The 16531-nt window shown below is 37.7% G+C and overlaps 2 protein-coding genes across 4 annotated transcripts; both read right to left on the reverse strand.

The window, feature by feature from the left end:
• Window positions 1-632: 632 nt before the first annotated feature.
• On the reverse strand, window positions 633-9108 carry irf1a (interferon regulatory factor 1a). Its single transcript, XM_084930800.1, has 7 exons — window positions 8722-9108; window positions 8439-8538; window positions 2906-3085; window positions 2648-2821; window positions 2504-2556; window positions 2177-2267; window positions 633-1572 (listed from the first exon to the last, which is right to left on the reverse strand). The coding sequence occupies exons 1-7, from the start codon at window positions 8809-8811 to the stop codon at window positions 1454-1456; spliced, it is 807 nt and encodes a 268-aa protein (XP_084786926.1). The 5' UTR covers window positions 8812-9108; the 3' UTR covers window positions 633-1453.
• A 523-nt stretch (window positions 9109-9631) lies between these two features.
• il4r.1 (interleukin 4 receptor, tandem duplicate 1) lies at window positions 9632-16531 on the reverse strand. Of its 3 annotated transcripts, XM_084930774.1 has the most exons (11): window positions 16472-16531; window positions 16070-16185; window positions 15916-15980; window positions 15712-15832; window positions 14741-14889; window positions 14495-14637; window positions 14248-14410; window positions 13484-13577; window positions 13289-13367; window positions 12425-12498; window positions 9632-12333 (listed from the first exon to the last, which is right to left on the reverse strand). In XM_084930774.1, exons 2-11 carry the CDS (start codon window positions 16081-16083, stop codon window positions 11331-11333), a joined length of 1905 nt encoding a protein of 634 aa, XP_084786900.1. In that variant the 5' UTR covers window positions 16084-16185; window positions 16472-16531; the 3' UTR covers window positions 9632-11330. The 3 variants fall into 3 exon arrangements, with proteins under 3 accessions (XP_084786900.1, XP_084786918.1, XP_084786907.1); XM_084930792.1 differs by lacking the exon at window positions 15712-15832; XM_084930781.1 differs by lacking the exon at window positions 16472-16531 and having other exon boundaries at window positions 16070-16194.

The following is a 16531-nucleotide window of genomic DNA, read 5'->3' on the forward strand; positions in this document are numbered from 1 at the left end:
AGATTCACTTTATCAACGTCTGGTATTTTTATTGCACTCTTGTGAAGTGTTATTTGCACTCTGCTTGTTCTGCTGTGATAGACCCGAATGTCTTCTGTTAAAAAGACGTGTAAATTAAAAACACTAATGTATTTGTTAAAAGCATATGTTTGAAGTTTTTAGGTTTTAGCCAGTTATAGCAGTTAGATAACTCCGTTTTCAGAAATTTTAGTTTTTATGTTGAATTAATGCACAGTAGCTCCCGTTTTCTTACAAATGGCATATTGGCTTAGTAATTCCAACATGTAAAGCTGTGCTCAAGATTAAAGATTTAAAGCCTTAATCAAGATTTAAAGCTACAACTTTAAAAGCTGTGCTCAAGATTACAACTTCGAGATAAGATCAGAAGATTCAAGCTGTATTCATTGGTTACATGGTTTCATGTCTCCTAACACAACAAGGAATGAGGTGAAGCAGATGTTTAAAAAAAATAGAAATGTAACATCTGCTCCTTGTTATTCATCACAGGATTGGGTTTTGGATGCTTGTCAATCACAATGAGTTATCATACTCCTCACATATTTCAGGATGTAAACAACGTGCAATAAATGTGGAAAAAAAAAAAGTAAATCAAAAAGTAGAAACTTGGCAGCTTTTTAATCACACACTAAAATTCAGTATTTTTGCATTCATTTTTATATAGACACAGGATGTCAAGAATCCTGACAAGTTCATGCCCTTGTGTAATTTGTGTATTTTGTAAAAGCAGGTTTATTTATATATATAATGTAATATATAAACAAATAATATACACAAAAAACAACATGGGTATTATTCACTAAAACACACAAAACACACTGAACAATCTATAGCCTTAAAAAAGATACAAAAAAACAAACAAACTTGTATTTCATGTTGGAAATTTTTTTTTCAAAAGGTAGTAAAATTAATTTACAAATGTAGAAGTCGCACACATATTACAAATGGACAAGGATATAGAATACACCGTATTGTAGATTGGGTCAGCTTTCTGTGAATGAAGGTAAAGTGAGATTTGAACTCCACTCACAAACACAAACCTACAAATTGTTATTCTTTGTTCTGCACTTCATTTACTGGCTAAACATCCAGTCAAGCTCACTGAAACGGGCGAACAGAAACTGATCCTGCACTGCGATGAAATGAGATCTGCGAGCTTGGTGTCATTTCTGTGAGTGTTAGGCACTAAATCTAAACATAAGTAATGTTGACAGAGGTAAAGCTTGGCTTGGAAGTGGATCTTCATCCCAGCATGCTCAGCAGAGAGGATGACAGAGCAATGTTCCCTGCCCTCTCACATTTCTCCTATTTCCTGCAATTAGCTTATCAGAAAAACAATAAGAGGGAAACGGATGAAGGTTAGCAAGAAAGCTTAAAAGAAAAAACACACAAAGTAAACACAAAGAGAAGGTAGATGGAGTTCTTGGGTGCACAGCTATGGCATCAGTGGTTGCTGATGTGTGGACCAGTCGGAAAGTTCCTTGATGTAGTTTGGACCAAATAGATCACTGCAGTTCTCTGTGTGCAGAGGATATGAGTTATCATCACCAGGACCTGAGAAGCATAAAACAGCACATAAACACACAGTCATGGCAACAATCATGGCTGTTATCACACCTTTAATGCATTTAATTTTATCCCACTTTTACAGATTGTTACATGTACACATAATATATTGAATTTGATCTGTCAGGCTTAACGCTCATCTACCTAATAGAGCTGTGTTTGTTTGTTATTCTCATAGTCTTTCCCTCAGTGTTACTCACCCCAAAATCCAAAAATATATAGTACAACACACTTCCTGTTCATGTTTACATTTACTCTGTCCGAGTAAAATTAAAACATTTCAGGATGTAATTTAATTTAATCATTAGTTATTATTAATCTCTGGCTCTCTTCCACAGTGCATTTCTCTGTCTTCTCTGTATTATTCTAGGGTCTTTACCTTACAATACAAAGCGCCTTAACTGTTGCTGTGATTTGGCGCTATATGAATGAAACTGAATATAATTGGAAATGTTTACATTAAATCCACATACAGTAAAATGCTGTACTGCAGTTTAGTACTGTGAAGTAGAAGGGTTATGTTTTTTCATATTTAAGATTTCATTTAACTATGGACTAATAATACTTTGCAGAAATAAAATAAGCGTCATACAGTGCCAGTGGTTCCAGAGATTGTGTGTTCTCCATCCTCTCTGCTCCCCGGTCTGGTTCCAGAGCTCAGTGTTGTTTAAGTGATCCATCAGCTGCAGGAAACAAAACACTGAAAGTTAGTCAAACAGATATGCAGAGCAGCACATACAGAATCAAAACTGCAGCAAAAAGAAATTCCCAGGAAACTGATCTCGGTTAAGTCAAATATGATGTACTTCAATTACATAGCAATTATTTTTCGTTTCCTAAGGAAAAACCGCATTTTTTTGCAAGAAAACCAAGACTGTTGGTTTGCGTTTGATTAGTTAGCATATTTAAGATATGGTACCTTAAAGACGGCCTCACTCTGTTCCTGGTCCACTGGTTTGGCGTCCCACATCCCTGCATACCAACAAGAACCATCATCAATCTTTTCAAAGTGTCTCTTACATCCAAAACACCAACAGAGCACTTTAAAGACAAAGCATCTCACCCTGTCTTTGAATGCTGGTAAATGTGTTCTCTGCAACAGCTTCCACCTTCTGTGGTATGTCTGTAATGGGCCTTGTTGTTGTGGGTTGCCAAATCTGTGTGTTGTGCATGTCATTAGATGTGCATTCACCTAAACTGGTCTGTCTTTCTCTGGATCGGTCGAATGACCGCAGCCCTGAGAGGAGAGAGAGTAGGACTGAAACATGAGGCCAGTGTTTGCAGGTAAAGTTGGGAAATACACTTTAAGTCTGTTTCTTACCTCTTCTGCGTTTCTGTGTTTGTGAGCTGGGCAGTATCCTGTAGACTCTGTAGGCATTACTGCCTCTCTTTTTGCTGTGCTCTCGCAGCTCACAGATGTCAGGCAGAGAATTCAAGGCACAGCGGAAATTTGCTTTCCATGTCTTTGGATCTGGCTTATCTTTCCCTGGATGGTACCGTCCTGAAGAAGCATATACAGAAAGGTTAATGATAAAGTCAGAAAAAGACTGTGGTCAGGTGTGCGTAGCTAGGGAAGTCTGCGGTGTGCATAGTTTTAACCACAGACTTTATTTAAAAGCTGCACACAGCAAAAGCACGTCTCCTAAACCTGCAATATTTCTAATGGCCAACAGGGGGCAACTAATCCGGTTGCAAGTAGCCAAATCGAAAAGAAGTCAATGAGAAACTGATCCTACTCATTTCACAAGTGACTTCAGTAAACATCCTCCTTACTAGGCTATGGATGGCCTCAGTTATAAGTGTCACAGCGTCTTTGTTACAGCATAATATTTGTTTTAAAAATCATGGTCCCAGTTAGAGTGACAACAAAACAGAATACGCTTTAGGGCACAGCTTCCATGTGATTTACTAGAGATAATCATACTCATGGGTGTGCATAATTATAGAGGCTGAAAAATAGTCCAGAAAGCAATGGAAGGCAGCTACAGCCAAACTCTTTATACTGTTTAATAGGGTTAAAGGTGTGGCTGCACCTATTAACATACTTAACAGTAATATCACAATTTGGAGTGTGTGAAGTCCTTAAAATATAGTCAGATGTGTCTTATAATTAAGGAAACTCAATTTATTAAATTTTGTAAATCAACAGGAAGTACAAGGAAAATGAACTACAAGTCTGATACAGAAATTGTAGTACATGTAGCAGTTTCTTGGTTTCTGATTGAACACAAAAGAACATGGAAATAACACACTGACTGCAATAAAGAAAAAAATGCTACCAATTTTGTATAAAACAGTGGATGTAAACTACAAGGCCCTGCAATAACCGATATAGGTAATTGCTCCATTATGCTCAAACATTTTTTTTTATTGTGTGGAACTGTGGAGATCAACCTTTAAATGTACCTTTAGATACTAATTATTAACAAGCCAAGTTACTATGGTCCCACCAATCCACTGTTTCTAAAATCTCACAGCATGGGCTTTCACGATTTGGTTCTTTAAAAAGTTGCGTATTAGGTTCAAAACAAAATCAAAGTCCATCTCAGACTGTGTACAGGGAGTGCAGAATTATTAGGCAAGTTGTATTTTTGAGGAATAATTTTATTATTGAACAACAACCATGTTCTCAATGAACCCAAAAAACTCATTAATATCAAAGCTGAATGTTTCTGGAAGTAGTTTTTAGTTTGTTTTTAGTTTTAGCTATTTTAGGGGGATATCTGTGTGTGCAGGTGACTATTACTGTGCATAATTATTAGGCAACTTAACAAAAAACAAATATATACCCATTTCAATGATTTATTTTTACCAGTGAAACCAATATAACATCTCCACATTCACAAATATACATTTCTGACATTCAAAAACAAAACAAAAACAAATCAGCGACCAATATAGCCACCTTTCTTTGCAAGGACACTCAAAAGCCTGCCATCCATGGATTCTGTCAGTGTTTTGATCTGTTCACCATCAACATTGCGTGCAGCAGCAACCACAGCCTCCCAGACACTGTTCAGAGAGGTGTACTGTTTTCCCTCCTTGTAAATCTCACATTTGATGATGGACCACAGGTTCTCAATGGGGTTCAGATCAGGTGAGTGTGTCTTGTTCAGTGGTGGTCGTCTTTCAGCCTTTCTTACCTTGGCCATGTCTCTGAGTATTGCACACCTTGTGCTTTTGGGCACTCCAGTGATGTTGCAGCTCTGAAATATGGCCAAACTGGTGGCAAGTGGCATCTTGGCAGCTGCACGCTTGACTTTTCTCAGTTCATGGGCAGTTATTTTGCGCCTTGGTTTTTCCACACGCTTCTTGCGACCCTGTTGACTATTTTGAATGAAACGCTTGATTGTTCGATGATCACGCTTCAGAAGCTTTGCAATTTTGAGACTGCTGCATCCCTCTGCAAGATATCTCACTATTTTTGACTTTTCTGAGCCTGTCAAGTCCTTCTTTTGACCCATTTTGCCAAAGGAAAGGAAGTTGCTTAATAATTATGCACACCTGATATAGGGTGTTGATGTCATTAGACCACACCCCTTCTCATTACAGAGATGCACATCACCTAATATGCTTAATTGGTAGTAGGCTTTCGAGCCTATACAGCTTGGAGTAAGACAACATGCATGAAGAGGATGATGTGGACAAATTACTCATTTGCCTAATAATTCTGCACTCCCTGTACAATTATTTTTTAGTCTAAGATTTGAGAGGTATTTATATTTTCACTGTACAAAAAGCTAGAAATTAGATAATAAAAATTATATTTATCTTGTTCGGGTAAAAATGTGAACTAATCCTGACATAAATGTGAACTAATCCTGCAATTCATTTTTGGGTTTCAAAAGAATGATTTACGAAGATATTTTTTAGTGTTATGAGTGAATTGTTTTGTATTTGTTGTTTTCTTTTCCTTTTCTAGGGTAGGTTAGCTATACTGAAACAAATGTAAGCCAAGCATATATAAGCATTGCTTCTGCCTGAACCTGTTCAGTCACTTATCAGTACACAGATAGACTTTATGTGTACTGTAACAATCTCTATTTATGTGATTGCTGAATAAAGTACTTTTTGTATAGTAAAAATGGGGAAGAAAAACACAGCTGCGGCCAGCAAAACAAGGTTTTTAAAGGGAAATTCTGATGTAGTTTGACCAGTGTACCTATGTCACTATGCCCTTTTTGGTTTCCTCTCATTAAAGTGAATAAGGGGAACAAGAAGTAATACAAAGCACATATCAACGTAAGCACTGCAAAATTCCTGAAGCCTTAAACTAGTACCAAGGAAAGGACCACACGGTAATCTTCAGAGACTAGTTAGTGGTTGACTGATTAGTTTGAAAATCACAGCCTTTGGTTTCAAGTCTTTGTAATGACACTAGCCCAACTGTCAATAAAAAACAACAAGTAATCAAATCAGAACCAGTGTATGCATAATGTTTTACTTGTTCCCTAGTTCTGCTTTGCCAAATTGTGTTATTACACACATTTAACACATGTTTGTACCACAACATGCCACTAAGGGTGTAAGTCCCCTGTTTGGATTGGAATTTCAATGTATTTTATTTAAGATTACATTTTAATTATATTTACCTACAAATACTTAAAGATAGTCATAGAAAAAGAAGATTTTTACATCCTTATTTTTGCTACATTTTATTTAATATTCATTGTGTTGATGTGCATGGATGGTCTGTTTTTCAAATGCTTCTTTATTTTACCAATAGAAATGCGAAAAGGACTGTTATCCCTGACAAGCATTAAAATCTCCTTTTTTGTAAAATAACTTTAAGTTAGGCAAGATAGGCAAGACACTCCCAAAAAGTGTAAGATGGGGGGAAATACATTTTTTCCTCTCTAAATCATTAACAAGTTACAAAATAATTAAGATACTTATGCAGTACTTAAATGTACTCACAGTAAAATTGTTTCTTTGTTTGTAAAACCTTGATCTGTTACCTCTTTATTCTAGTGTACCCATGTTTAAGCATTCGAAATTCCATTTAATTACAAAAGAACTAAACCCTTAATCGCGGGCCCTATCATGAAGTGTTACCAAGATTCTCCATCACCTGGTGCCAGACCAGGCTTAATGGTGAATCGTTAACATCATTCATCATTAACCCTGCTGTCAGGTGACTTCATCCAGTCTATGGTCGTCTTTCTCAAATTTAGCACAACAGTTTAACTTGGCTCTCAGCCAGCCTTCTGAAAAGAACTGTTAAAGTAATAAAATCACCGGAGCTTTAAGATCCACTATGGATCACTTACAGCAGACAAGGGCTAACAGGAATTAAAGGGGCACAGGCAGCGGCCACTGAAACCTCCCATTCATCAAGGTTTCCACAAGTCTCATGTCAAAGACCTTTTTTTATTTAAGACATTAACTCCATGTAGCTTTTTATGGTTTGTGTTCAAATCAATTTAGTATTTATTTCACACTGTGTGTTTACACAGACAGTTCATGAATATGTTTTGTCTCTTTTTTAGAGCTTGTTTTTTTTAAGCCTTAATGTTGTACTTTGACAGCAACTCGATCGCTTTGAGCATTCACAGCAAGTGAACTGGAGCTTTCCCATGATGCAGATGCAGTCATAAATCGCAACTTTCCCAAGACGGAAACATGTTTAACACATGCGCACATGCACTTATGCTTCTCTGTGCATTGACCAAAACAATAATGTGGGGATAGAAGACTATGAAAAATATATGTTTTATATTCTGTGAATTATGAAAACTGTGTGATCCACTAAAAGGAGTGAGGAAAATTACTCAGTGTTATGTATTAAATTACTAGAAGAAGGTTATCAGACTACTCATGAGAAGATGTCAGTTAAATGATCTGGGAAGATAACATGTATTAGAATGCTTCAGTTTGGAACTGGAGAGCGACAGAAGGGACTTACATGAACTGAACTGACATCCCTAAAGTCATTGCAACAGCTTGTAGTGCCAACTATTTATCCTTAAAGAGACCATGTCTATGTTTGATTGGATAAGGCTTGTTTTATTTGAAGTTGCCGTCAAGCTCTCATCACTTAGCTGGAAAGTAAACAGGAATGTGGTAGATCTAGAAAGACTGAGCAACACAACCGTGGAGTTCTTCACTAGAAACACTTCTAGAACAGAAGAAACCGGTCTATAGGCAAATCTCATCAGGGTCGTTAAAACAATGATTGCAATGCAAAATGTTCATATTCCGTTTGGCAAAAACCCCAACAACAACAGGGAAAACATATTTGTATGTGCCTTTAAGTAGCATTTAGAAACTTGGTATCTGTTCTCTAAAGTATGTAACCCTAAAAAAATACATTCCGTGTTGAACATTCCCATGACTTTGTTGTTTTTGTTTTTGCGAATAAAGTAATTATCCCGATCTTTTTGTTAGATGTATATTTTTAGGGGAGCATATCAGCTCCCTAACAGATCCCTGACCAGACTTGTACCAGGGAAGTTATGAAGACAGGGCTCACCTCTTAAACTATCAAGATACCAGGACACAATAGACCCCTACCAAGATAATCTTTCATGACATATGTATGATCATTTTTATTACTATTTACTGTAAAAACAAATAGATATCTTTATAGTTCAACGCTGATATGAATAAAGCGCTGAGATTCTGGCCCAGGGATTGATTTTGGTAGTTATTTGTGGGATGTTCCTGTGGCTTCTGTTTGTAGTTCTTGTTGTTCTGTATCGAAACACGAGCGTGCAGTGAAAAAATGTAGCATAAGAACTTTGTTCTGATCAGTAAGAGCGATCAGTACAACAGATGGATAATAAAACAGTCTGAATTGAGCCGAGAAACAATCAGATGAAACAAATCACGTAGTGTCAGTGTTTTGCTCTTACCTGTATGCATGGCCCAGCTCCGGAAAAGGGTAGCATCTCGCTCAATACTCCAACCGTGGCGAGCGGCATGTTTCCATGGGATCTGGAAGATTCGTGCTGACTGTTGAATGAAAAAGAAAATAAACTGTGATTTGTTGTATTATTCCCAGGATTATTTAAGAATAAATGCCTTATTATGTTTACCTACTGTGATTTTAACTATAGGAAACTTTCTAAACCCCAGTTGTATTTGTATATGTGTGTAGGTGTATGTAGATATGGTGGTAAGAAGAAGGTGATCTACCTGGTCCAGCCAGCTGACTCCTGGATACCTTCCAGACTGAATCTGTTCCTCCAGCCACGGCCTCAGCCTGAGCCGGCTTTGTTGTTGCATGCTCCAGTCTGTGCTTCAGGTGAGTGGAAAAGGTGGTCAGTACAAAAGCAGGAGTTTCAGCAATAACAGAAAATTTCTTAGGAGCTCAGATTAAATCAGAGGTTATGCTGGGACACCCTTCCTACCTGGCTGGTTCTTCCAATCAGAAGACTCACAGTTAACACGATCCCGCTCCTCCTCCAATAGTCTACCACACAGGCTCTTCCTGTTACAGAAAATATTGTATACTGCATGTTGTTTGCTTCGAGTGGAGTTGAATTGGAATAGTGCGGTTATAGGTGGGAGGGGAGTTGTAAAGCTGCTTGTACAGGTTTTTAAATCCTTTTCTAATAGTTGAATATAGACAGAAATGCTGGTTTACTAACCAGTTGTTTAAAGTTAATTTAAAATAACTTGTATAAACATGGGGGAAAAGGTAAATATATATTATGTTTGTATGATATATGAATTTTTGTATATGTCAGCTGCTGCAGAAAGTCAGTGTCAGTATATTTTTTATTTTGGCTTTATTAAGTCACAGCACAGTTGCTAGATAGCATCTATTCATGTTAAGACCACAAGATGGAAGCACAAGCAATGGTGTAAGTAATGGTGACGTTCTCTTACATGTTGCAACAGGGCCTCGACTTTTTAGTGTACATGCTCAGTACAGTTCAGTTAAGCATGAACATTTCTTTTAAACCTATGTGCCCACCACTAATACTGAGCACAGCCACACACATATACATACACACAGAAGCAACAGGATACAGAACACACACACACACACACACACACACATATATATGCACTATGTAGTATAGAATATAGTGACTTTGACTCACCATAAATGCTTGATGTCTTTATTTTAAGTAGCACATAAACACTAGTTTACATTAGTCCACTGTCACGTTTAAGTACACATATTTACTACATGGGGATCCAAAATACAAATAACATGTATCCTACTTAAGGTATATACTTTTCAATTGCATTTTGCATTATGATCAATTCAATTTGCAAAGAAAAACGTCTGGACTTCTTTAAGTTACTTGAAGACGTTTCACCTCTCATCCGAGAAGCTTCTTCAGTTCTAAGGTCGAATGGTGGAGAGTCCCAGATATAAACCTAGTGGGAGTATCCCCCCACAGAGGGACAAAAGGACCCCCTGATGATCCTCTAATCGCCTGAGCCAAGGTGTGAAACTGGGTGTGGGTCCCAATCAGCCAGAGTTTCGGGTGTGTTCATTGTGAAACCTGGCCCCACCTTATCATGCGAATTCCTGAGGTCAGATGGCCCAGGATGTGAGTGGGCGTTAAGGCCTTTGACCTTAGAACTGAAGAAGCTTCTCGGATGAGAGGTGAAACGTCTTCAAGTAACTTAAAGAGGTCCAGACGCTTTTCTTTGCAAGCTCCTTTGACTACGATGACCTGGATGACTGAGAACCTTCACAGACGATCAATTCAATTATGTATAAGATATAATCTCAAAAATGCATTACCAAATTTCATTGGTGTACCAAAGCACACAGCGGACAAACGTTGTTGTGGATCATTCAAACCTATTTGTCTCGTTGAAGGAAACACAACTCAGAAGTATTCACATTTATTTGAACTGTTTTATACAACAGAAAATTGTGATATTAAGATTCACATCACTCAAATACAGAATAAAGTTGTTTCTTTCAGTTGCATATATTAAAAAGTAACTATGTTTTTATTTTGACAACTACAACATGCTGAAGGCGATGACGTGTGCTTCTGTGGAAACGGATCAACAGTTCCAAAGAAGAGCAATGAGGAAGTAATTTCATAACTCTGAACAGCAGCCCTGAAGGGCAGATAAGTGTTGCGGCTTGTTTTAGTCAGAGAGTGCAGCCATTTCCTATGTAATTCCTACTTAAAAGGTTTAGACTTAATGGGCAAATTGTCTATCTTTTCTATTATTTTAAACTGAGATTTAAATGAAAACTCTAAAATGGCTCAAGAGGATTACTGAGTTGACATTTTAGACAGATTTGATACAGCTTAGTCATCTCAGCCTTTATGCATTTAAGGAATCTGTTTTCAAAAAGAAATGCAGAATGATATTTAAAAACAAACGGCAACACAAACCAAACTGAACAAAAAGAAGAAAGAAAATTAACTTTGTTCAAATATCAGATGTGGAATGTAGGTAAATGATGTGATAGAAGCCGTTTTGCCTATCCCTTTGTAGAAAACAAATACTGAAAATATTAAGGCTACAGGCGCATACTGGTTGATATCTGATATCAGTCATTTTATGTGGAAGTTTCATGGATATTTCACAATTTTCAATCAAAAACTTCAGAAAGAAAGTATTTACAGTTGAAATGTTTTCAGAATGAATACCTGTGGATGCTCTATATTGAAAAATGTATACATTTATATGCAAAAGCAGGACTTACAGTGTAAAGATCCCATGCAGTGCAAAGAACAGACACTAATTGGCTCTTGAGTTACAATAATTTTAAAACCGTTTCCAAGTTCAAGAATGAAACATAGGTCACAGTCACAGTGCTACACAGCTTGATAGCCAGCATCTGTAATTATTGGCACAGAGTGGTCAACAGACATTAAGGGGGGAAAAGGTATTTGGAGCTGCCCGCCCTGGACATTGTGGATAAAACCTGGAAAGACTTCACTTAAGATGCTTTGAGGAGTCTTTTTGAATAATTTTTCGTACTCACCATTTCCTTGCTCTAAAAGCAAAATATCAGGTTGCTTCTCCAGACTTGGAAGTGCCTGGTAGTCATCATCCATTGCAAGAAAGCTGTTTGACCCTTTAGGCACACAACCATAACAGGGATTTTCATCACAAATTGTGACCTCTTCACCTAGCTTTGGTTTACCACTGATGACCTCGTCAGAGCTCTCAAACTCTGCCTCAGCTCTGGATGAAAATTCACAAGAATCAGATGCGTTAGTCCCACTAGAGACAGAGGACAAGCTGGTGTCTTCTTCATACGAAAATGTCCCAGAATCTGCTTTGTAGGATTGATATGGCATGTCTGGTTGCCTTAGAAATGAACCAGAATCTTGCTGAGCAGGAACTTGACAAGATGGTAGCAGCTGATGAGGACACATTTCCATGTCGCTCTTACTGGGATGGTAATCAGGGACACAAAGCATTTCAGCCTTTTCCTGTGCCTCCAAGTCGCCCGTCATGGCCTGATGTTCAGAGACGGGAATTAGGAGGGAATAGGTTTTATTTTCAAATACAGAAGATCCTGAACTGGTGTCATTAGCTTGGACACTACACGGACTGTAGGCAGCTGAGCATAAATCGCTTTTTTGCATATTCATTAATTGTGTAAGGGGACTGGTGGTCACTGGTGATATGGGGCTAATATTCAGGAAAAGTTTAGAAAGCACATCATGAACAGCTTTAGTGATAGGAGGTTCTTCGTTCATAGTCTCAGGGGGTTCGGCATTCGCATAACTGAGATCGGAGGAGCCCGTGCTGATCCCACTGGTTTGCTGAAGGCTTCCACTGCTTGTGTCTGTCAGTGACATCTTTGACCTGAATAGAGAAACAATTACTGAAACTGCCAGATAAAAATCCTCAAGAAAATATCTTGTAATGGTGATGCATCAATAGAGCCAATACTGACCCCAGTTTACTGTCATCTGGTATAAGGGGCTCAATGCAGATAGTGGAGGTAATGGATGGCTCAGGTTTCAAGACCTAAACAAAAGGGATGAACAGTCTTAAACATGACGCAGGTCATAAATTCAAGCTCAGCTGTAATCCTGGCAGATTGTGTGAGAAGTACTATCCAATATAAGGTCCAGGGCGCCGTCAGTAAATGTTATACTCAGTGAACTAATTAAGTTGTTTTAGCCTGCCTACCATTGGTGCAAACCTCCTCGAGCCCATGTATTCATGTTTGATCTGTGCTCATGAAACACACGGAAGGGTGAGGAAGTCAGCGAAGAGAGCCATACTAAGAATATAAATGACCGCAGATGGAAATAACACTGTTCTTCTGAGTATAACAGTCCCAACCAAACTGCTATTTAACCTCCTAGGACCTGGCGTCCACATATGTGGACATCACATTTTGGGTTATTTAGACCAAAATACTCAATTTTGCTCTACAAGGGCCTGATATCCACTTACGAGGACATTATGCTGCTACTGTTCTATCAAAATTTTAAATGAATATCTTCATATGTGGCTCTTATTTTTCCTAAAAACAAATTTAAGGTAAAAAAAACCAAAATCTGGTAATTCTTTGTTTTTACATTCATCGGGTCCCAATATGCCCAAATATCAAAGAGAAATTAAAAATGCATGCCGTGGAAGACTTCAGGTCTTAGGAGGTTAAGGACAGAACATAAATCCAATGAATTGCTACTAATGAAAAAGTAATGAAAAAAAAATTAATAAAAATTTCCCACAATTATTACTAACAAAATACACGAGTGTAACATTTGAAGTCAGAAGCTTTTAACTAGTGTGAAATATGTCTCACCTGTTCCTTGCTTGGATAGACATTAAGAAAGCTTGGATTTGGAGGTTTGGTAACTACATCCCACCAGTTTCTTTTAAACCTAAAAGGAAATGTTAAAAGAAAATCAACAAAATATAAAGAAGTTCTAGTATTTAGGAGAAATATGCACTGGCAGAAACTGGCACAAAAAACAAACTTTTTATATGCACAACCTACTTGACATAACAGCCACACATAACAGCGCTTAAGATGACAGCAGCAATACTGAGGCAGATGATGATAACCACGAGCAGGTAGTGTGGGGAGCGAGCTGTGAAGGTACGCGTTTGAAAAAAGTTTAATGCTTTTTCTATTTGTACAGGAAATACACAACTATGAGCAAACACTACTGTATACAGACAAAAGTATGAATCAGCTTTTGTATTTTTTGTTATTTCCAAAAGCATAAACAAAACCTTTGTGACCAACAATTCAAGCAAAAATGAAAACAGGGGAGAGGATGAACATGATAATGAAGAACATGTTCAATTTGTATTGTGACATAAGTCAGGAAGTTTAACGCAATAACCAATCAAAGTGTTTGGAGAAAGTACATATTAACACTAATGCAAATAACAAATGTGAGTGCACTCTCTGGAACGTAAATAGAAGGACATGACATCATAGTAATTCTGTTGTTTTGGAGAAAAATTCAAATGAACAAACTGAACCTTCACAGCAAAGTATGCATCGCTTTTCTTTTGAGATATTCAAGGATCTTTTATATTTGAATACAGGACATTATAGTTCAGCTTTAATGTTACAATCTAAGCTGCTCATCTCCACTTTTCTCTGGAGACAGCAGCTTCCATGAAAGTTAGTTTGAGAGTTAATATTAAAACTCATTATTTTTCAGCTGAATGTGCAATAGAAATATAATTCGGGCCTCTTAACACAGTTAAGAAATACAGAATTTACAACTGAAAAAAGACAATACTTACCAGTTTCAAATTCCCACTCTTTGCTACTGTCACTGAACTTGCCACTCAGACTTATGAAGCTTTTCACGCTGACCACATATGCTGAACTTGGATCCAGGTCTTGACCTTTTATTGCATAGTAATTTAGTCCATCAACTGTGGCTGGTTTGAAAGGTCCAGATGTCTAGTATGGAGGAACAAAAATGAGTTTGACAGTTGTCCATGTTTACATCTCCAGAACAAATAGTTACTGTGGCATTGTTCCTACCTTTTCTGTTTCTCCTTTTTTATAGTAAGTCACCACAGCAGTCATTTCATTGTTTATAAATCCCTCCATGTTTGACGTCCACATGACTTCAAAATTCCCTTCAGATTCATTGACTGATTTGATTGTTGGAGTTTTTGGTTTTACTGTACAGAAACAGAAACAAGAGCATTAAAGTGAATGTTTGTTCGCCCGGTCTTTCTGGCAGATGCAGAGTTATGGGCTGTAATTTAAAAGAAGTCAACATACTGCTCTCTGTGACACTGAAAACTTTTGACTCCATGACGTTGCCATCTTTCCAGATAGTTGCTGTGTGAGTTTCTCCAAGCACGAGTATCAGTCGAAAGGAGCAACAACATTGTCCAGTGCCACACTGTTGTAAAAAGCAATTCTTCTTACTGTGGGAAATAATAATACAAAATGTTTAAAACAAATGATATTTATGTCATCTTATGCTGATTAAGCTAATATTACATTTTTATGTACAGCATTTTCACCCAATGCCTCCATCCCACATTTTTATTTCCTCTAGCTTACAAAAGCCAGTGTTTGAGTCTCACAAAATCACGGCTGGAAAATGAAAGCATTCTCCCTGAAATCCCAAGATGATCAAAAGAGGAGTTGAAATGGAAGAGTTAGGCTCCATAGTGTGGTGGTTTACACCTTCGCCTAATAAACAAAAAATTGTGCTGTTTTATTCTGGGAGGAGACAACCCCTTATGAATCTCGAGAAAAACAAAACAAAACAAAAGCTCCAAGCTGCGGAGACCCCATGTCAATAAGGGAGCGGCCAAAGGAAGTGTACAAATACAAACTTCAAAATCCACTAACAAGAAGTACAATATATATGTTCTTCACGTGAATGTTAATATTTATCATTTTATTTACTTTACTTCAGCATTATAACATGCTTCACTTTCAGTTTGTTAGGCTCATTTCTGTGAGGATCAGTCGCACCCCTAAAACAAGCAGGGACACAACAAACAACCAGCAACAATACTCCCGCATATCAGTCCAAATATGCATCCACTTAATGAGCCAAAGCAAGTACAAACCCGCCGAAAGAACCCGCTGTTACAGTCCCTGCTCCGCACACTAAGTCGACAGTTCAGAGCTATTAACAAAAGCAGGATCCACTCAAAGTGACGCAGCTGGTTTAAATGTCATCAGGTTAATATTAAAATTAGACTAAAAAACAAACAAAAACATCTCAGTCATACCCGTCTACACTCTGGAGAGTCAAACTGTACTCAGTGCAGTTTTGTAGCTCCAGCTGACACAACATCAGCTCGTCAAAGTCGTTGGTACAGTCAAGACTGGAGTTAGTTGTCTGATTATTTCCTGCACGACACATAAATTATAAATTGTGGCTCCTTAGGAAGTCACACATAGAACAATTAATTCGTTTACTGTGAGCTACATACCAAAGGGAACAGTCACGATGTGTGCTAAAAGAAGGAAGATAACAGAGATCCTGTTGCAGACTCGTCTGGAAAAGAAAAAGGGAAACAGAGATCTTTTCTTTCAACAAACATGATGGATTCAGTAAGAAAGACAACTTCAAGTTATTCATTTTACCTATTTGAATCCATTGTAAGACGACTTAGTGCATTTTTTCTGCTATGGAAAATACTCAGCTACGGTCTATATCCTGGGTACGCGAACGCTGCTTACGCCCGAGTCTCACAGTCTTCCTGTTATGGGAGCGATAGAAGGATATATTGCGCCACATTAGGGGAAGTCAGTCCTACTCACATTTCTTTAGAAAGACAGAACCGTGCGCATAAAGCCCACAACAGTAGCCGGGGTGCGGGGAGTCGACTTAAAACAGCTACTGAAATCCCAGTGTTTGTGTAGAGTGAGAAATTGGGTTGAAATTAAAACAAACACCCCCGACAAAAAATAAATATAACAAATAAAAAAATGTACATATGAAGATTTAAAGCAAACATTTAAAGCAAGCATCGATATTTTTCCTACCACATCACAGACACCCGTTAACTTGTCCCTCTGTACTGTGTTGTGTGGTTTCTACTCATG

Source organism: Perissodus microlepis, chromosome 1, assembly GCF_051167445.1.
Source record: "Perissodus microlepis isolate ML-2025 ecotype Zambia chromosome 1, ASM5116744v1, whole genome shotgun sequence".
NCBI lineage: Eukaryota > Metazoa > Chordata > Actinopteri > Cichliformes > Cichlidae > Perissodus > Perissodus microlepis.

Bases quoted from the DNA above. Each gene is read 5' to 3' on its own strand.
- irf1a (XM_084930800.1), bottom strand. From the start codon at position 8,811: ATGCAACAACAAAGCCGGCTCAGGCTGAGGCCGTGGCTGGAGGAACAG. The intron at 2,557-2,647 runs GTGAGATGCTTT...GTTGGTATGCAG, and splicing joins TACCAGCATTCAAAGACAGG to GGATGTGGGACGCCAAACCA. The intron at 1,573-2,176 runs GTATGACGCTTA...TATGCTTCTCAG, and splicing joins TCTCTGGAACCACTGGCACT to GTCCTGGTGATGATAACTCA.
- il4r.1 (XM_084930774.1), bottom strand. The intron at 14,411-14,494 runs GTAGGAACAATG...CCTCCATACTAG, and splicing joins AAAAAGGAGAAACAGAAAAG to ACATCTGGACCTTTCAAACC. The intron at 12,334-12,424 runs GTCAGTATTGGC...TTCTCTATTCAG, and splicing joins CCAGATGACAGTAAACTGGG to GTCAAAGATGTCACTGACAG.